General features: G+C 53.7%; 4 protein-coding genes across 4 annotated transcripts; 1 reads left to right on the top strand and 3 right to left on the bottom strand.

Annotated features, from left to right (window-relative positions):
* Nucleotides 1-2,360: 2,360 nt before the first annotated feature.
* IRA2 (Ras GTPase activating protein ira2) lies at nt 2,361-10,514 on the bottom strand (the record flags this gene model as incomplete). Its single annotated transcript, XM_062880975.1, has 5 exons — nt 2,361-2,375; nt 2,431-5,910; nt 5,983-8,386; nt 8,455-10,358; nt 10,464-10,514. 5 exons carry the CDS (start codon nt 10,512-10,514, stop codon nt 2,361-2,363), a joined length of 7,854 nt encoding a protein of 2,617 aa, XP_062729218.1.
* Nucleotides 10,515-10,675: 161 nt separating this feature from the next.
* QC761_0089950 (uncharacterized protein) lies at nt 10,676-11,414 on the bottom strand (the record flags this gene model as incomplete). Its single annotated transcript, XM_062872955.1, has 2 exons — nt 10,676-10,827; nt 11,387-11,414. The coding sequence occupies 2 exons, from the start codon at nt 11,412-11,414 to the stop codon at nt 10,676-10,678; spliced, it is 180 nt and encodes a 59-aa protein (XP_062729217.1).
* A 695-nt stretch (nt 11,415-12,109) lies between these two features.
* On the bottom strand, nt 12,110-15,731 carry RAT1 (5'-3' exoribonuclease 2; the record flags this gene model as incomplete). Its single annotated transcript, XM_062880974.1, has 5 exons — nt 15,192-15,731; nt 14,498-15,140; nt 14,368-14,432; nt 12,847-14,305; nt 12,110-12,788 (listed from the first exon to the last, which is right to left on the bottom strand). The coding sequence occupies exons 1-5, from the start codon at nt 15,499-15,501 to the stop codon at nt 12,110-12,112; spliced, it is 3,156 nt and encodes a 1,051-aa protein (XP_062729216.1). The 5' UTR covers nt 15,502-15,731.
* A 208-nt stretch (nt 15,732-15,939) lies between these two features.
* On the top strand, nt 15,940-19,654 carry USO1 (Vesicle-mediated ER to Golgi transport protein). Its single transcript, XM_062880973.1, has 2 exons — nt 15,940-19,352; nt 19,416-19,654. The coding sequence occupies exons 1-2, from the start codon at nt 16,290-16,292 to the stop codon at nt 19,560-19,562; spliced, it is 3,210 nt and encodes a 1,069-aa protein (XP_062729215.1). The 5' UTR covers nt 15,940-16,289; the 3' UTR covers nt 19,563-19,654.
* The last annotated feature ends 288 nt before the right edge of the window (nt 19,655-19,942 follow it).

Genomic DNA, 19,942 nt, shown 5'->3' with positions numbered 1-19,942 from the left:
ACTAAAGTACGTTACACCCATATTATACTATGAACTATACCTCAAAAGCAAGTTAATAGGCCTTTGAACGATCTTCCAAGGCCTGTTAACTATCTTCAAAGGCCTTTAAACTATCTTTCAAGGGCTATTAACTATCTTTATAGACCTATGGACTATCTTTAAAGGCATATGGACTATCCTTCAAGGCATGTTAACCTACTTTGGTGTCTCGATTATCTTGTAGCAAGGGTGGGTGGCTTCTAGATTTTCCAGATAGCAAGTGGGAGGGTTGCACCACATGGGAGTTGGGGGGAGCTAATGCAAGACATGACGGCGCTTGCTAAAAAAGGGTGTCTGTGCCTGCGCCTTTCCGTAATGGGACATGGAATGCGGATTTTGACCTTCGGGAGACGCCGAAGTGGTTTTGTTGGACGGTTTTTTTTCATTTTCTGTTGTTCGGTGCTCGGCCTTTGCTCCGGGGGGATGGCCGCCGGAAACCCGGTATCGACGACGACATAAGCATGGTTGTTTGTGTGATTGGTAATTACTTATTCCTGTGTGGGCAATGGAATGATTTTGAGCCTCCGGATCACATAGCGTGGGATTTTGCACTTTGGAATCATGTTTGGTCGAGCACACTCAGCAACAACACCTCCCCAGAGATACGAAAATAGGTCTGTTGAGTCCTTGAACCCGAAAACCTCCACATCTCCGGCCGCGTCTGGCCGCGCTTTTTTTCCCGGCTATACGAAATAATAGGACCGACAAATTCAGACATTTTGGAATCTGGACTTTCTTGGTGTCCCATATCCTGTATTGAGGGCCAGTCATGTTCCGGGATCTAGTGTATTTTCATCCGGGCGCATTTGGGTAGACCATGCCGGATCAGTAGACCGACCGATCCCGACTTGAAAGATCGCATCCACTTTTGACGACAGTCCCTTCCTGCTTATCCAACGTATTCGTAACCTGCCATGCCATGCCATCCAAGCACCGCATCTCAACAGCAGAATTTTCGAAGGGGGGGGTTTGTTGACATGCCAAACTCGTGTAACATGGCAGCAGCCAGGCTTGAAAATACTACGTTGTACCTGCCAAAACCAAAAGTATACACTACCTTCCCCCCCCCCCAGCTGCGCCGCTGCAAGCAACCCATCTAGCTACCCAACATGCCACACGGGTGTGCCGTATGCCCGTACAACAATCCCATTGCATATCTAGATCGTCAATCATCACCTCAGACACCCAGGGGCGCAGCACGCTTATTTTTTTTTTCTCTTTCTTCTCGCAGCCAATCTCTTACCACCGCCGGACTCAATAGGTAAATATCTGAGCTGACAGACCGTCTGACCCAAAAACAACAACAAACCCTTACCCATCGGTGCCGCAGGCGGACCCGACCCGTCGGCTCCCCGGGTTGGGTGGGTCGGATTTCTGCTGACCTCAAAATACGGCTGATCATATTGGTAGACACCTTTTGCGGACACGCCCACCCCCAGGTCGATGGGTCGGAGGGGAGAGGCCGAGTTGGAAACGAAAATGAGAGTAAAACGCGAGGTGATCACACGTTTGGTAGGTCGGTAGCGGGGTGTTGATGATACTATCGCGAGAAAAGGGCAGTGAAGTAAACTACCTGGTAATGTTTGTAGGGATGTTTCTTTCCGTTGATCATACCGGTAATAAACCCCGAGGTTTGTTCTATACGGAGGAAACAACTGGGCTCCAAAGACAAGGGGAACAGATGTGGATGTAAACAAAACAAACAGCTCGGTAATGGGAGCATGATACTTATCCACAGCAAAGCTAACCGATTCATGCCAATGATGTTTCCAAAGCAGCAACTTCCCCCGTAGTTAGTTGTAAACATGATACCACACTTGGACCCTTCAACATTTTATTCTCATTATAGGCAAGGTATCTCGTTTAAACCCTCCTTTTCCACCCCCTCTTCTTCCATATCTCTCATATTGCTCATTTCAATTAACCAACCAACCAACCCCCTTATCCCCCTCGTCCAAAAACAATGCATGTACAGAAAAAAAGAAAAAAATCACCATATGCTTTCCCAAAAATCGCCAATGAACAACAACAACAACAACAGCAACAACAGCAGCAACAACAACAACATCAACAACAACAACAACAACAACAACAACAACAACAACAACACACTGTGCAACCACTCCACTTACACCAACACCAACACACACAGATCCAAACCAAGCCTCTTCAAAAGATTTGACAAAACAAGCACACACAAACAACTGTACGCATCTGCACGAAACCTCATTAAATGCAACACCCCTCAACCAAAACCCTCCCCTAACTGCAACACCTACCCGCACCAATATTGGCCCCCCCCACAATCATGAGCCGGTCCATTAGATAATGATCAACTACCCCTTTGTTAGCTTCACTCTCCTCTCAGACAAATCAGCGGCAAAAACTCACCTCAATCAACCTCTCCGTCAACCCAAAACACCTCCTCTCCCCCCCCTCCCCCATCATCCCCCCTCCCATCCCCCCCGCTCCAAACCCAACCCCTCCCCCACCCCCAAAACTACTCCCGCAGCTCCTCCACAACCCCCCAAACCCCATCCCCTCCAACGTCTCCCCCAAATCCGGCCTCTGCTCCTGCGTGCTAAACCTCAACCCCGTCTGCAGCAGCACATGCGCCGCCTCCAACGTCGTCGAACTCTGGCAGTGCTTAAAAATATCATCCAGCAACCACCCCACATGCCCAAACAAATGCCCCATCACCCCCGGCCTCTCCCTCGTAACCTCGTTCAGCCACTGCAGACTCCGGTACTGCACCGCATCGTCCAGATACTGAAAATCGACCAGCTCGATGGCCGTGTTGAGAAGCAAGTCTTTATCCTTGAGGAGGACAAGGTCCTGAGCTGAGCGGAGGGATACCAAATCCGACAGACCAGATGGGTTGATGCCTACCGACCAGAGATTTTCTCGTAATTCATCAATCGATACCGTTCGGGCGAGCATGAGGGCCATGTAAGGGGACCCGGCCAGGTCGCGGATGGATCGGTCGGTTGAAAAGGACGAGGACAAAGGATTACCTCGTGGTGGGGCCGGGTCGTTCCAGGTTGTCATTTCTAGAAAGGTGGACAGCACTCTCAATGCTGTTGTCCTCGTGAATGCGTCTGTGAGGCCCCGAACAAGACAGGCACAGGCTGCAAAGTGAAAGTTTTCCGCGTTGAAGTGAATGCCGTACGCCTCGTCGAGGTGGAGGGCCGCTTCTTCCAGTTGGACCCTACCCTGGAGGAGATAGGGCACCATCTTCTCTCCTCGCATGTCACCCGAAGTGCTGATGTTGGTGAGGACCGACTCGAGGAACATGGCGGTGCAATTGAACAGGTTTGGTGGGACGAGTCGCAAGAGGGACATGGCCAGCCAGAAGAGCTGCAGACCATATCGTGACGCAGAGGGGAGCTTGGCCATCATTTTGGAGAGGGAGGTGACAATGGCAACGAGCATGTCGCTGCTCGTGTCGTCACCAAACCTGCCCACGCTGTTCCTCAGCGCGACGAGGACTTGATAAAGCAAATCATCATCAACCTCTTCCCTCGCGAGACAGCCCATGACGGTAAAAGCGCGTGGCTGAATAGCCGGGTTGTTCTGAAAAGCCGTGCTAGCAACCAAACTCATCCACCTCGACCTCCACGCATTCGCCAAATCCACCGACGGCGCCGCAACCGAGCAAGTCTCAAACAATATTGCCGCCAGGCTCTCCGTCGCGCCCAGCGTGCTCCCCGCCTCCTGATTAGTCGAGATCGACGCCCCATCCCTCAACGACATGACCGAATTCACAAAGATCTCGCTCTTGCTGTCCGACAACATCTCCAAGGTCGCCCTCATCTTCCCCTGCCTCGCCTCGTCCAGCTCAAAGTGCGTGCACGCCGAATGCAGCGTGTTGGTCAACAGCTGATGCACCGTCACCCTCACATCCGACATGCCAGTATTGGCCAGCATCGTCACAATGTGAAAAATCTCGGCCAGGTACATCTGCGCCTGGACCCCGCTGTCAAACGCCAACGCCTTGCAAAACTGAAGCAAGACGCAAATCTCGTTCCAAACCGCATTATCCGGCAACGACCTCGTCGGCCTGAGCGAAGTCCGATTCAACGCCTTCCTCAACCGCGAGATGAACCTCGCCCTGAGGGTGATCGTCCCAATCTGACTCGTCACCGAAGCCAACACCTCCGTCTGCTCATCCATGAACCCAATGCTCAGCGCCGTCTTGATGATCTCATCAAGCAAAATGTCCAGCAGCACCTCATCCCTTTGGATAACCGGCCACACCGAATGCCCCAGTGTATTCATCAGCGTCGGATCATTAAGCGTAATATCAATCAGCTTCCGGAACAGCGCCGCAATCTTCTCCCTCCCCTTATCACTCTCACTTTCACTCGCTAAGAGCGACGTCCGCAGGCTAGGAATCCAGGGAGCCATGTACTCCAAACTAAGAGGCTTCTGCTCATCCGAAAAGCTATCCCACCCGACAAAGAACTCATTCAGAAAATCCGACGTCAGCTGCGGCTCCGCCTGGGCGAGCTTCTTGCTGATGCCGACAATAAACCTCGACGGGTCAGGCGGGATGGAGATGTCCTTCCCGCTCATCAGCATCGACGCGGCGCTAAACTTGAAAGCCTTGCACAGCGCACTCAAAAGGTTATACGACGCCAGCCTCAGCCTCGGATCCCCGCTCGACAGGTTCGTCAACGCCAGGTTGAGCAACGTCCCAGGCACATCCTGCGGTCGAATCAACCGATCAAACGACTTGAGAGCTCTCGTATCCTTCCCATATTTGGCCTTGGCAGCCCTGATCGCCTGCAGCACATCCGCCTTTTTCGGACTGGTAAAGTACATGACAATCTTGCCGTTGTCCGCCCGCAGCCCAAAAGCAGAGTCGTCCTCCGTCTGGATCGAAGTCGGCGCCTCGTCCACGTCGCCCAACCGGAAAATGTCATTAACAGTCGTGTTGAGGCGGAACCCGGGGACGTCTTGCTTTTTGGTGGTGGTCACCTGAACAAACTGGCTGCCCACCTTGATGACCACGTCAATCTTGCCCTTGGACTTGGACAGCCTAGTGATGGGCTGAAAGACGTATCGCGTGTCAGTCACCACACTGATGGTCTCCTTGGGGAGGTGCAGCTGGCTGAGGTGGAAGTGCGTCTGCAGGTCCTGCAAGCTGCCGATGAGGTGGTACTCGACGTTGTTGGGGCTGAAGACGCTGGCTTCGTTCCGGGTTGATATCCTGAGAACGCGGCGGAAGCACTTCTTGCAGGCGCTGTTCATGTTGTAAATGTAGATCCGTGCCAGCTGCTTTGACAGCTCGGTCGGCGTCAGCTGTTCGAGCTTTTGGAACAGCTCGTCCCTCGGTTCCGTCTGCCCATTGTAGCAGGTGGCATCGATCAGCAGGCCAAACGGACGATGCCATAGCCTGCTGGCAATCTTGAGGTAGCAGTAGATCAGCGTGTCGTAATCAATCGACTCGGCATCAATGTTCCTGAGAATAATGCAAATGATAGACAGCCCGTCCTTGCTCTCACCGCCATCATAGACTGCTCTCGCGGTAAGGAAAGACTCCGTGCTACGGAAAGCATTGCGAAGCATAAAGTCCTGGAACCTGGAATACGCCGGTGGGCTGTTTGCCGAGATCTGTGGCCTGTTCCAAGTAACCGCCAGCGGCGTCGGGCCCAAGTGATTCATAATCAAATTCCTCAGCGGCTCCAAAACAGGTGACCGAGCGCGTGTCGTTCCCGAAGGCGACCTCACCAGCTCTCGTCTTTCCTGCGCCTTGAGCCTCAACCGAACCTGGTCCCAATGCTCATAGAGAAACCTGTGCAGTCCAACACAGCTACCAAAGTCGAACGACTCGCCACTGGGTGGATTCTCGAAATTACTCATAGGAGCCTGATATCATCTTGTCAGCGAAAACCTCTTCCTCATCTCTAATGTCCAAAAAAAAAAAAAAAAAAAACCCACCGAAATCTCCCTCAGAAACGTCGTCACCCGATAGATATTATTTGTCAAAAACTCAATAAGCGGAAACATGTACGGCTCCTTGACCCCAAAGAGCACATTGTTCGCCAAGTTCTGCACCACCTTCGCGATCAGCAACAACCCCCTCCTCATCTCCTTCGACGGCGGCGTCGACACCAACCCCTCGGCCTCGGGCGCCACAATGGCCGGGCAAAAGAACCTCAAAAAGATAAACGCCCCCACGGCCGTGTACTTTGAGTCCGGAAACTTTTGCACCACCGTCGTCGAGATGATGTTGCAAATCTTTCGAAACGTCGCCGGCATGCTGTCCGTCGAAGCGCAGATGTTGTCGATAAACACCTTGGCCACAATCTGCAGGTGCTCCGCGTTTGTCTGCAGCTCCTCCGGACTCGTCACCCTCGTCGGGTCAAGCTCCAGATTCAGGTCCCTGGACGTCAGCATCAACCGTTCGACCACATTCTGCAGCGTGCCCTTGAGATACCCAACGCCCTTCCACTTGGCGTAGATGGACAGCATCTTGCTTGCCACCGACGTTCTCCGGAGCAATTCAGGCTCGCTCTCCGTGTCGTCGACCTCTTGTTTTATGAGAGCCTCGAGTAACACAAAGGTGAGCCCCCTCGTCTCAAAGATGTTCAATAACGAAATGGTTAGCTCGTCCATGTCGTGACTTGGGCAGACGGCGCTCATCGCCGTTGCCAAGCTGGTGTCGTTGATCAACAGCTCAATCAGCTCATCGTACTTTTCGCTCACGGCCGCATCGCTGAGGTTGTTGAACTCGGTACCCTGCACCAGGATATTATGAAGCACCTTGAGGAACGCCGTCCTGATCTCCACATTCTCGTGGTACCCTATGCTCAGCGAATGCTTCAGTCCCACATCGATGTTGGCACTGAGAAGGTTCGACAAGATTGAAATAGCAAGATCAGCAGGCGTGGCTACATCAGCATCTTTGGTGAACTGATGACCGCGGTGAGTGCTGCCAAACTCGACCGAGCTGGCCGAGTCCATGTTGAGCAGCGAGAGGAAGCGGTTGAAGTACTGGTGGAACATCTGTGACTTGAGCTCACTCGTGCCAGCATCTGTCTGACCATCGCCTGGTTGAAGAGGAAGACGGTAAGTGAGTTCAGCCAAAGCTCTGAGGCAGGCCCTGTCAAGGTCCCGCTGGACACGCACCATCTCGTTCTCACGACTGCTGTTGCTGCCGTAGCCGGTGTTGTCACCACGGGGTGAGCGTGGCCGGGCGATCCAGCTAAAGATGTACTCGAGTAGCTGATTGCGGTTGCGGACATCATCACGCAGATTGAGATGCTCTTTTCGTTTTGTGACAGCTTCGCAGAGCTGACAGATCTTGATCTTCACCCGCAAGCAGGAAGGAGTGTCATGGACGCCGTCCAGAAACTTGGCAAAGTTGAGGGAAAGAGCACCGAGATCCAGAGAGGATGCCGCGCCGAGGTCGGTTGGTGTATCAAGCCTTTCCACCAGTGCCTTCAGCAGAGAAGAGGACTGCTCTGCAAAGATAATGTCGTTGTCTTGCCCCTTGACACTGGGCTCCATAGCCCCAGTGAAGAGGACATCAAGCTGCGTCTCCAATGCCTTGAAAAGGGGCTGATACAGCGAAGGCGGGACCTCGGTTGACAAGACCTCCCTGATGGTCTCACGAATTCTGACGTTGGCGCATGCCAGAAGCTGAACGCTCAACTTCAGGTACTGACTCAACAGCGGCTCCTCATGATTTACAGAAGACAACCTGTCGATCCATCGTAGCCCACTGATGGAAGGCTCTTCGTGATTGATGGCCTGCTCGGCCGTGCAAATACCACCCAGCGAGGCCAAGAAGCCCGAGTAATTTCGCCACTCGGCAACCATCCTCTCTTGCCCGCCCTCAACTGCCATTAAAGACAGATCCTTGGACGAATGAAGCCATCTTTCAAAGACCAGCTCCCAGGCATCCAGAATACCGGCACTGGGGTATTGCATACGCCTCAGGAGGGACCTAATTCTCTTTTGGAACGCAACCAGCCCAGTGAACCTGAAATCCCTCGACGAAATCTCACCAAACACCTCTCCGTTGCGCAAAAGTGTAAGTGATGATTTGGCCGTCGCAGGAGTCGTGTCGATAAGCCTGCACTCCTCGAGAAACGTTCCTATACACGACGTCACGATCTGGCAGATTTCGATATCCGCCGAGCAAAGCGACAGCAAAAACAACGTCTCCAACTTTGTCGAAGCAGCCGTCCTCTCGGGAACATCCTCAGAGATCTTGCCCAACTCCGGAATCGAAGTCAACAAATGCAGCCTCGACTCCAAATACCCCTGAACAGCCCTCAGGCCATCCGCCGTGCTCGGCCACCTCGCCCTATCACATATCAAGATCAATATGAGCGACCTATAACCCTGTCAGCATTTTCCATCCATCCTTCCACTCCCTCCCTTGGTCACATCAGGAAAACTCACGTCAACCTCCAAAATTTCGTCTTGAACCCCGTCGAATTAATCCCCTTACTCGCCCTCACAGTCATCATAAACTTCTCATCCCCAAACAACCGTCTCGCCACCCCCGTCGCCAACCTCCTGATCCCCTCATTGCTCGCAATAATACAGCTAATCAACGCCTCCAAATTCTCCTCATAAAAATGATCCCTCTCGCTCTTCTCGGTCGGCGGCCCCTCAAAAAGCGTCATCGGGCTCGCATCCAAAAAGTTCAACACATTGCTCACCATGCTCACCATCCCCCCACTCTCCAACACCTTCCTCTGCCCAACCTGATCCTCGATATACCCCTCATGCAGCAGCTCACTCATGGTATGCAGCTGCCCCTGAATAAACGCGCTCGCCGCCGAGAACAGCGGCTGGTACCTCCCCCTCTCCTCCAGCCTCGCAAAGTACGCACAAGCCTGTATAACCGTAATCTTGAAGCTGTGCGGCGCACTCGGCGCCAGACACGTCAAAGCCAACGAGTCGACACAGCTCTCAAAGTTCAAGTGACTCAACGAGACAAACGCCGCCGTCATGACATCCTGCTCAAACATCCCCCCTCCCTCACCGCTCCCCGGAGGAAACCGCCTAAAAACCGCATCCCTCACCTCATCCTGCACATCCATCGCGTACGAAACCAAGGCACTGTCGCTCTCCGCGTCAAAATGCCTCGCCGCTCGCAGCAACAGCACCAAACAATAAGCAGCCTGCTCATTCCGATTCCGCAACGCCTTCCTCAACCCCTCCAAAAACTGCACCTTCTTCGCCATACCCCCCGACTTGGCCTCGCGCATGTTGCTCGCCACCTCAAACACGTCCGGCAGCAAAAACAGCAACGTCATCTGCATCGGATAGAGCACCGCCCTCCTCCGCCCGTTATCCACCACCGTCTGCGTCATGTCAAACAGCGTATCCGGCGCGTTCTCCCTCCGCTTCTGTATCGAATGGATAGCAATAAACTCCTCCGGGTACCTGTCCAACCACCTTGTAATCAACAGCGGCGTCACCACCGCGACCGTGTTCTGAAACGACTTTCTAAAGTGCAAAAAGCTGGAACAAAACTCTTGAATAACAAGACTCAGCTTCTGGGCGTCGACCCAAAAGAACGAAACAAGCCTGAGCATAATCAAGGCGGAGCGTTCCTCTTCGGCGGCGGCGGCGTTGGGGATGGGGGTGCCCTGGGGTGGCGCATTGGCTCGAACGGCGTAGATGACGTTGCGGAAGTATTCAAATGCTTTGGGCCAGCTTGAGGCCGTGACGTATTCCACGATGAGCTTGACGTGGGCTTCTATCGCGGCTGCTTGAGCCCCCAGCAACCGGCTCGTCTCGGGGGGTTCGCTCGATGGGGTAGAGAGTGGTGTTCGAGTTGGTTCTTCGGGGGTGGGTAAAGTGATATGCTTGGCCGAGGTGTCGTCGAGGATGGTCTTGGCTGGGAGGATATAATTCTCGGGTATGGGCTCAAAAAGCACCTTGATCGCCTCAAACACGCGAGCTAGAAGGCTCTCGCTCAGAGACTCGGGCGGGTAAAAGGTGGCTCTCTGAGCAGGGGACAAGGGACCCTCGCCGGCCAAGGTAGGGGAGGATGTCCCCGACCTTGATCCATCGCTGCTGCTGGTAACCGGGCCATTCTGGGAGCCGTACCAGTGGCTGGCGCAGCAGTCGGCGATGAGCTCGAGGATGTAGAGCTCGGAAAGTATTATATGCGGCGGGTGGGATAGAAGAGCTCGAAAGGGCTGGGCCTGCTCCTTGAGCACGGTCAGGAGGGCGTCGAGAACGAGCGCGATGGACCCGAGGGCGCTGAGGTTGACCAGTGTCGAGCGCGTCTTCAAGACAACTTCGTCTTGAGCGAAATCAGAGGTAGGCGAGCCGGTACGGTGGGGGAGCTGTGTGTCGTCCGAGAAAAGCAATTAGCTTCCAGAATCTCTCCCGAGGAAAAAAAAAAGCAAAGCACTCTTTCTTCTTCATCATGTCCATCAAAAACACCTTACCCTTGAGCTCAGCCTCTCCACCAGGCTGCCCACCAGGGCGTCACCATTCATTGTGCGTCGATTCTAGTAGGTCCGTTCCGCCTTCTTCTCATGATTAGGGGGAGGTCCTCCTCTTTGCAAGCTGTTTTTTGTTTGCGTTGGGGGTTCGCGAAGCTGCTGCTGCTGGTTGGGAGCTATCGCCGAGGCTTTGGTTGAGGATGGATGCCGTGAAATCAAGTCCAAAAGATATAATTATCCTTCTCCTCCCTTCCACAATCCGAACCGCGCCGTGTTTTGCAATCGTTGCAGTCAAATTGGAAGCTTTCACGGGTGGTGGTGGTGTCGGTCGTCGTCGTCGTCGTCGCACCGATCATGCGGCGGGCAGCTAAAGATGCAAGCAAGACGGCGGTATATCCGTACCTCCTTTCTCTCTTTTCTCTGGTCCTTTGTCGTTGGCGTCTCGGTCTGTGTCTGATAGTAGCTGTGCCTTTTGCTTTGCTTTTTCTCGTCACTAAAAGAGGGCCAATGCAAAGGAAGAAAAAATAAGTAATAAAAAAAACCACCCGTAAGGCTAGCTAATGCAAAAGCAACAACCAGGCCAGGCACCCACACACACACACACCCACCGACTTGAAAGGACAGGCACACACGAACGAACCGAAACTTGGGGGGTGGGTGGGTAGTCGGCCGGAAACGCAGGATGGGACACACGCCGGATTGCGGCACGCTTGGAGCAAGGGATGGAGTGGAGGAGATAATAGTAGGTAGTGTATGGGGTTAGGAGAGCAGGTGGCCGATGCGGGTGGGGAGGGACCTACCGTACCTGGGTAAGCGGGGACCCCTAACAAAAATCAGCAACAATCTTCAACTGCCTAGAGGGCCTGTCCACCGATTTCGAGTCTCTCTTCTCTCCTTTCCCACGAACTAGATCGCCAGATTGGCACCTTTGAACAATGCCGGGGTAGGCAGCATGAGGGTGGTGGGTTTGCCAGGTTGTTTGCGTGCTGTTCCATCATCTCTAGCCCACCCATGCTCACCGCCCCGGACACTCCTCTCTGCCGTCCTTCTTCCCGCGCTTGTCCGCTCACCGTTCCCACTGTGACCACCACCACCACCATCACAACATCAAAAATGTTACATTGCCCATCCAGCACCCATCCCATGCCCATGCCCATTTTCTTTATTCTCACCACACGGCAAATGAGGGGCTTCGATTTCACTATCCCAAGCCTCCGCGCAGATCATCAATTCCTTTGTTCGACTGACGATCAATGTCTCGAGAAAAACAATATTTTGTACAGCATGAATTACTTTCCTATTTCATCCAACCCCCGAAATAGCAAATATGCCGGTATCCCAAAACACCAAATCAAACAAGACTAATGAAACCCGCTAGTTATAATTCTCTAGAAATTATCAAATCTCCACTGACGTCGTAATGCAATAGTTGTTCAAATCATATCCACAAGCTACTACAAGAGCATAACTCCATTATCACCCATGATGAAATGTCCCACAATGTGTTTGCATGCATGTAATCAAACCGTATAGCACACCAAACAATCGCCACGATACAAATCATAGCCCTACCCACACACAAGTTATACAACCCCAACTGCCAACTGCCAACTCCCACTCATCTGCTCATAACACAACACCTTCCCCCTTTACCTCCGATAATCCCTATTATCCCTATAACCACCACCGCCACCACCCCGTCCCCCATCCCGTCTCCTGTCTTGTCCTCCCTGAGGAGGCCGATACATATCATGCTGCCGACCCTGCTGATAACCCCCTTGACCCTGTACCCCATACCCACCACCACCATAAGCCCCCGGCGGCGGCACCGGCGGCATGGCATACCTGTTCGGCGGCGGCGGTTGGTGATACCCCTGCTGATAAGGCGGCACGTACCCCGGCGGCGCCGGCGGCGGACCACCCTGCCCAAACCCGGGAAACCCAGGAGGGACCGGCGGCTGCCAGCCCGGAGGAGGAACAGGAGGGAACTGTTGTTGCCCACCACCATATCCACCCCCATTACCATACCCATTCCCATACCCCTGAGACTGGTTGTTGTTATTGCTGTTGCCGCGGTAGTGATTGTTATACCCACCACCACCGCCGCCGCCACGGTTGTTACCTCCAGGACCATAGTTGATACGCCCGCCTCTGCCGCCACCACCATTTCCATGAAAGGGCACACCACCATAGCCCCGTCCAGAGTTGCGGCCCTTGCCCTTGAGAATCTCAATGTCGCTCCTGTCGAGAACGGGAGGAGGTAGCTTCACGCCGCGGAGGAGTATCGATTTGTGGATGTGAGAGCTGGAGGGGAGTTCATAGTGAACACTAAAAAAACACTGTCAGCCATGGCCATACACATATATCAATCGATAAAACAACATACCTCAACGTCCGATCAAAGTCCACATCCGGAAACGTATGCCTTTCCAAAGGATACCTCAGCTCCCCATGAGGCACATACCCCTCAATCTTCTCAATCTTCCCCGACAATCCCTCGCTCAACGCACTATCAATCTCCACCTTATCCCCCACCGGCTTCTTGCTGTAAAACTTCTGCGTAATATCATCGTAAACCGGGTGCGCGTCCGAAATAATCAACACCTCCTTCCCGGGCTCATTCCTCGCCCTATCCTCCTCACTCAGCAGCTTCTGCTTCGGCTCCATCGCCTTCAGCAACCGCGGCATTTCAATAAACGGCAACAACGCAATCCCCTGCCACGACATCTTCTTCCCGTTCAAATCGATGTCAAACTCCTCCGGGTAAAAGTCGATAATCTCGCTATCCTCATTGGTCATGAGATCATGAAAGACCTCAGGGATGGCATGTCTCGACGCGGCAGGAAGCACACTCATCAGCTGCTCAAACGGACGGGATATCCTCCCCTTGTCAAAGTTGATCGTCATCTTGCCCAGGTCGACAAAATCCGCCGCAAAGGGCGCGTAATGGTAAGGGTAGAACCATTCCCAAGACGGGCAGCCCTGGAAGTAGTACATCAGCACCCAGGCGAGACCCTCCACATAGGCGCGCGCAACCTTGTGCCTGAACTCAAGGTCCTTGGGGTCGACCTTGAACTTTTGCTCATAGTACCGGTCAGCGTAGCCCTCTTCCCAGAGCCTGACCGTGTCGACGGCTTCCTCTTCGCCCGAGGCTGCAGTCTCAGCACCCGAGCTCGCAGCGGGACTGTTGGCATCAGCTTCGGTGATGAGCTCGGCCTTGCGCTTGCCGAGAGCAGACGGGGGCGACTTTGGTTGAGTCTCTTCCGCAACGGGCTCCTTGGCTTCCTCGGCGGCGGGGGCTGGGGCCTCTTCCTTGGGCTTGTTCATAAGGCTCTGTATCTGGCTCTTGAGGACACTGGCAGCGCTCTTGTTGGCCACATTGGCCTGATCAACCGCCTGGCGGTTCACCACCATATCATGCGTGATGCTATGCGCAGCCGGCTTCTGAATGTTAGACACAGATATCAAGTTCATGCTCGCTGCAGCAAAGGTCTCCGGCGGCGGTTGCCCCCGCTTGCGGTATGATGGCGAGTCCTGCTGCCCCTGGCCATTACGTTGCTGCTGCTTTTCCTGCTGAAGCTTCCGCCTCTTGAAACCAGCCTCTCTCCGGTCTTCGGTCTCTTTTCTTCTCCGGAAAATGGCATCTTCTTGCTTGGCAAGGCCAGCCATGATAAGCTGGGCCCGCTCAAGGTCGACATGACCATCTTTGGTCAAGTAACCGCCCATAGAAGGTAGGTTGTCCTTCCAAATGGCGACGAGCGTATCGATACCATTCTCTCGGATTTCCAAAGCAGGCAGGTGAGGGAGAAAATCGTTTCCGACGAAGAAGCACATGAACACCCAGTCTGGTCATTTGGTCAGCAAAGAGTGGGATCCTGGATAGTATGTTTTCCGGGGTACCACTCACCGTCAATAGCGCGCTCGAGGTCAAAAGCAAACGGAAGGCCGGGAACGTTGAGTTCCACCGCGAGGCTGTTGAATGTGTCAGTATATCGGTTCAGACTTGTTTGAAGACATATCACGGCCTGTTGACGTACTATTCGCGGAAAATGTTGACGTGGAGCCAAATAAAAGGCTTCAGAGGGGCAGCCCTGTCCTTTTCGCCAAATTCGCCCTCCTTTTCCTTGGCCTCTCCCCGGCAGTTCGCGGCATCATGTCCCTTTTGGCCGCAGAGCTTGCATAATCTAGGTCTGGCGTCCTGGGCAAAAACATCTTCACGGAGAACGCGGAAATGAGGCTCATGAGTGGCAAGACCCAACATGATCAAATCAGCATCAAGGCCATAGATGACATGGCGAGTATTGGGGTCGTGGCCTGGCGAGTTGCGCTGCGATCGAACATACTCCATGATCTTATGCTCACCCTCGCCAGGAATGGTGGCATCCGAGATGATGACCTTGATTTTGGCCCACGCAGGATCTGTGTTAAGCTTATACGAGCACCAGTAACGCAAAGAAGCTGCGAGGATGTCCATGAAAGGTGTGCCAGGAGTAATTGAATTGGAATCGAATGCCTTTTGAACAACCTCCTCGACGGGCTGGACCTGCACGGTGCTCTTCTTGTCTTTCTGGAGCATCTTGAGCAGCTTCTCCTTGTCCTCCTCTTTCTCTTTGGCATCTCGGGCGGCGCGGAAACGACGGGACCGCTGCTGGTTCATCTTGGCTCTGGGAGCGACACCATCTGATCGAGTTAGCTTTTACCTCGGATAATCAAGGGAAGAGTTCGACATACCGACAGCGATCATCAAAAGCTTGCGCGGCCGCACCATGTTCACAACACGGTCCGTGTACTTGAAGATTTCAACCATCATCTCCTCCTCATCCTTGGGCGCGGGCCTGTCCTCGGGGTGAGAGCAGGGATGGACGATACCGTTCATGTCGAGGTACAAGTTGTCAAACTCCTCGCCGTTCGGGTTCGGCTTGGTGGTGTCAACAGGGATGACGGCACCATCGTCCATGGTAATCGGGGTGTCCTCGATCACCGGGGAGATGATCTTGGGATATTTGGTGGAAAGCCACCTGAAGGCGGCGGGAATACCCATCTTGACGCGGTGTTCGAGTACAAATTTCAGCCCGGACAGGCTAGGCAGTTTGTTTGTTGCGATTCAGGGACAAGCGCACCTAATTGCATCAGCGTCGCGTGTCAATCGCCTTGTCGGGAGTTGATTGGCGACTTCCAGCTGTGTGTGGAAAAGTCGTGGTTGATGGGTCAAATCCCCGTCGTTGTTGTAGGATTTGGATGGTGAAGAGTAGAGAAAGAAGGCCGTGTACCTTTTTGGCCTTATCGCTGTGGTTGCAGAAAATTGAGGATGGCCAAGTACAGTGTGCGTCTTGCTGATTGAAATTGTTTACACTGTGAGCCGCAGCCAAATAACTGGAAAGCTACAGTGAGGCGCGCACTGTATCTGCATTGGCCCAGACCTTTTGCGTTGCAGACCCACTTTATTTTGAGCTTGGCGGTGGATATCCCACGCCGCAGCTGTCATCAAGCCAGTTGCCGCTGCAGCACAGAAGGGTCCCCTAGCCCAAGCTCCCCGCCGGCTATTAGGTACACCTGTCCCTTCACCAGGCCTTGAGCCTTGAACTTGAGCACTATCCCATGACGAAGCTCTATACCAGACTTGACGACGATATTTCCACTTTCAGTTTGTTTTGAAGACCAGCTGCCAGCTTGTCTCGTCCAGTGCCGCCCCTCGATTCCAGCCCTCTAGCAGACCGAGACACGTCTTCCGAAGCAGACAGCCAAGTTTGAATTCGAGATACGAGCCTCCATGGCAGCTAACAGGCCACAACCTTTCCTCCCCCGACACCCATAGAAAACACCATAACCATGCTGTCGACGTTGACCACCGCCCCGGCCAAGCAGTCGGTGAGCGAGACAATCCCCATCCTCAGCGGCCGCCTCAGCACAGCAACACTCCTTGAGGACCGCCGCGCCGCCATCCTTGGTCTGCGTAGCTTCGCCAAACAGTACCCCGCCTCGGTAGCATCCGGTGCTCTACGAAGTCTGATAGGAAGTCTGGATCGGGATGGGGAGGATGTCGACACAGTCAAGGTGGTGCTCGAGACGTTGCTGTATCTCTTCGAGCCGGACCCGGACAGCCCTGAGGCCTCACCAGAGATTGCCATGTGGGTGGCAGATGAGTTTACCATGCGCCATGAGAACATTGGGTTACTGCTGGGATTTTTGGACAGGGAGAGGCTCGACTTTTACTCGAGGTTGTATTCGTTACAACTACTTGCAGCCGTCCTGTCAGCACGTCCAGAGAGGACCGAGGAGTGCATAGTGAATGCCGAGGATGGCATTGCCCGGATTGTAGCCGCCTTGGACGAGCAAAGGGAGCCTATCCGGGACGCTGCGGTTGGCCTGCTCACGGATCTCACACCAATATCCACGGTTATTCAAGGCCTCGTGGCTTTTGAAAACGTCTTTGGGAGGGTGTTTGGCATCGTCTGGACAGAAGGCGGTCTTGCTGGTGGGGCAGAAGTGGTGGTCAACTGTCTGATCTTGATGGCCAACTTGCTCCGGCTTAACCCAACAAATCAGGCCATGTTCAGGGATATGGGTTACCTGGCAGAAGTCAGCCGTCTATTGAAAGACGCATATGGAGGGCCACAGGAGTTGGAGGAGCTCCCGCCAAGGATTGAGGAGCTGCGAAACAGGAGTGTTTTTGCTCTTCTTGCTGTTATCCGGTTGTTCCTTGTCCCTGGGGCCTCAGTGACGCCCCAAAACCAGGAGGCCTTTCTGGGTGACCTTTTGCAACCAGAGCGAGGTCGCGGTGGGCGCACCAGCCGTGCCAGGGGAGATCCCATTCTTGTGGAAACCCTCCAAATTGCCTTCTCGCCGGTTGCCGAGATATCGATCAAGTCTGAAGCTCTACTAGCATGCGCCGACATGATCAGAGGACACGCACCAGCACAGGAAGTATTTGCCGGCATTCAGGTACCATCACCATTAGCTGATCTAGCAGCAGCCAACGGGCAAGGACCTCAGGCAAACGGCGGGATTCCAAGAGTCTATGTTATCGACGGTCTTCTTGATCTTGTTCTTGCTGTAAACTCACTACAGGCCTTTGATCTACGGTTGGCCGGCTGTGTCTGCCTCAAAGCCTACTTCTACGAGCATGCTCAAGTTCGCATGCATTTCCTTGATCATGCGATCCGGGCACACCAAACTAACGCAGACCAACTCACCAATGTCCTGACCATATTGCTTCAGCCAACAACCGAGTCTCTGACTGGAGACCCCTACAAATACTGGTTCGCTGCGGTGTTGATGCTGCACCTCCTCCGCAACAATCCGGAGGCCAAGTCACTGGCCAGGGGCGTGACGGAAGGTGACGAAGCCAATGGAGAAGAGGTTGTGACGAGCATCCAGACTATTGCGGCGCATCTGCTCAGCTGTGTTGCCAAGTCTGAAGACCCTCGGGTCATTGTTGGCTATCTCATGCTGCTCTCGTGCTGGTTATTCGAGGATCTTCCGGGCGTCAACGACTTCCTGGACGAGTTCACCAACCTCCAGGGGCTCATTCAAGCAGCCATCGAAAACCCACACGGCGATGTCACTGTGCAAGGTCTCAGCGCGATGCTTGCCGGTGTTATCTACGAGTTTTCCACCAAGGACTCACCAGTACCACGAGCCACAGTGCGGGAGATGATCATGACACGCATGGGCCGTGATCGATATGTCGACAAACTGTCCAAACTTCGCTCCCACCCCCTGATGCGCGACTACGAAGTCTTGCCGCAAAAACTAGAGCCTGGCTTGGACCAGAAGCTACCGGATGTTTTCTTTGACGACGCTTTTGTCGAGTTCTTCAAGGATAACTACAGCCGGATCCTCCGCGCTATCGACCGTGAGCCAGACGCAGAGGTTTCGGTTGTCATCAACGGGGTTGAAGAAGGGGTTTCGAGAAAACTTGTCGATGAGCTCCGAGAGGAGATCGCCCAAAAAGAAACAGAGCTCAGAGATCTTCTTGCTGACAGGGAGGCGTTATCGAAGCAACTATCCCAGGAACAGGCCGCCCACGCCCAAACCAAAACACTTCAGTCAACCGACCTCGCCCGCACGAATGAGACGCTGACTGCCTTGCGGGCTCAGTTGGCAACGAAAGACCGTGCTATTCAGGCGGCGGAGGCCCAAACAGCAAACGTCATGAAACAACTCACAGCTGAACAATCCGAGCACCAGCGCGCCAGAGCTGATCTCGCTCGGGCAACTGAAACAGCCAACACCCTCCGCACGCAGTTAGCAGTTAAAGACAAGACCATCGCCACAGCCGAGACGCAACTTACTACCCTACGACAGCAACTCGCGGCCGCGCAGGGGAGCGCCCAGCAAGCCTCGGCGGAGATTTCGCGGCTCAAGGCGGCGAATGATGCTCTTCAGCGTACTCATGGGGATGAGATACGCAGGGTATTGGCTGAGCATGAAGCTACGGAAGAGAACCTACAGCGTCAGCTCGCTGCTGCTAGCAAGACTTCGCAGGAGGAGACTGAGCGGATCAGGCGGGAGTTGGAGGCGGGGAGGAAATCGGCTGAGCAGGAGGCAGAGAGGGTTAAGAGGAGGTTGGAGGGGGAGCAGGCTGATTTGAAGGCTACGATCAGTAGGCTTGAGGTTGATTTGATGAAGGCGCAGGCGGAGGGGGGGAAGAAAGTTGGGGAGCTGGAGGGGAGATTGAAGAAGGAGGGGGAGATGAGGGAAAAGGCGGAAAGGAGGGTTAGGGAGGTGGAGGAGGGGGGGAAGAAGGAGAGGGAGGAAAAGGACAAGGAGTTGAAGAAGGCTAGGGGGTTGGTGGAGGAAAAGGAAAAAGAGAGGAAGGCGGCGCAGGGGGAGCTGGATGATTTGTTGATGGTTTTTGGGGATTTGGAGGAGAAGGTTAATAAGTACAAGGTGAGTTTGTTTGGCTGGTTGAGGAATATGAGGGGGGGGGGGGTTACTAATTTGCTTTTGTAGGAACGGCTCAAGGCTCTGGGTGAGACGATATCGGATGATGAGGACGATGATGATGAAGAGGAGGAAGAGGAGGATGACGATGACGATGATGAGGATGAAGACGAGGAGGAAGAGGAGGAGGAGGAGGAGAAGGGCAAGAAGAAGTGAGAACTTCGACCCCCAGTCAAAGCATGGTAGGGCTGTAGATATGTCACAACAACCGAAAGACTTCAAAATACACTACATGATTTTAAAACAGCGGCGACGAACCCGGTTTCACGTGGTACGTGATTGCTCCGAGGCTCCTAACTACTCACAGCACCAAGTTGCGTCGGATCTCACGGTCTTACCGAGAGAGACGTGGTTCTGTGCACTCATGATGAATGCTGTCTAGGACTGGACGCTTGCTCATTGTAATCATCATGGAATCACTAAAGCATCCCTAAAAATGGGGCCTCTACCTAGCTTGACCAGCTTTGGCGAGCTGGAAGTTGGTTTGCACAAGCATAAAGGGTCAGCAAAACAAACAAAAAAGTACAAGCGGCTTG

Source organism: Podospora bellae-mahoneyi, chromosome 6 (assembly GCF_035222275.1).
Source record: "Podospora bellae-mahoneyi strain CBS 112042 chromosome 6, whole genome shotgun sequence".
Taxonomy (NCBI): domain Eukaryota; kingdom Fungi; phylum Ascomycota; class Sordariomycetes; order Sordariales; family Podosporaceae; genus Podospora; species Podospora bellae-mahoneyi.
The sequence above is the reverse complement of the archived record's forward strand: the minus strand, read 5'-3'. Positions and strand labels throughout refer to the sequence as shown.

What these genes read in the sequence shown, in the direction of transcription:
- USO1 (XM_062880973.1), top strand. Translation starts at nt 16,290, where the DNA reads ATGCTGTCGACGTTGACCACCGCCCCGGCCAAGCAGTCGGTGAGCGAG. An exon ending in AGAAGGTTAATAAGTACAAG is followed by an intron (nt 19,353 to 19,415) that starts GTGAGTTTGTTT and finishes TTGCTTTTGTAG; the next exon opens with GAACGGCTCAAGGCTCTGGG.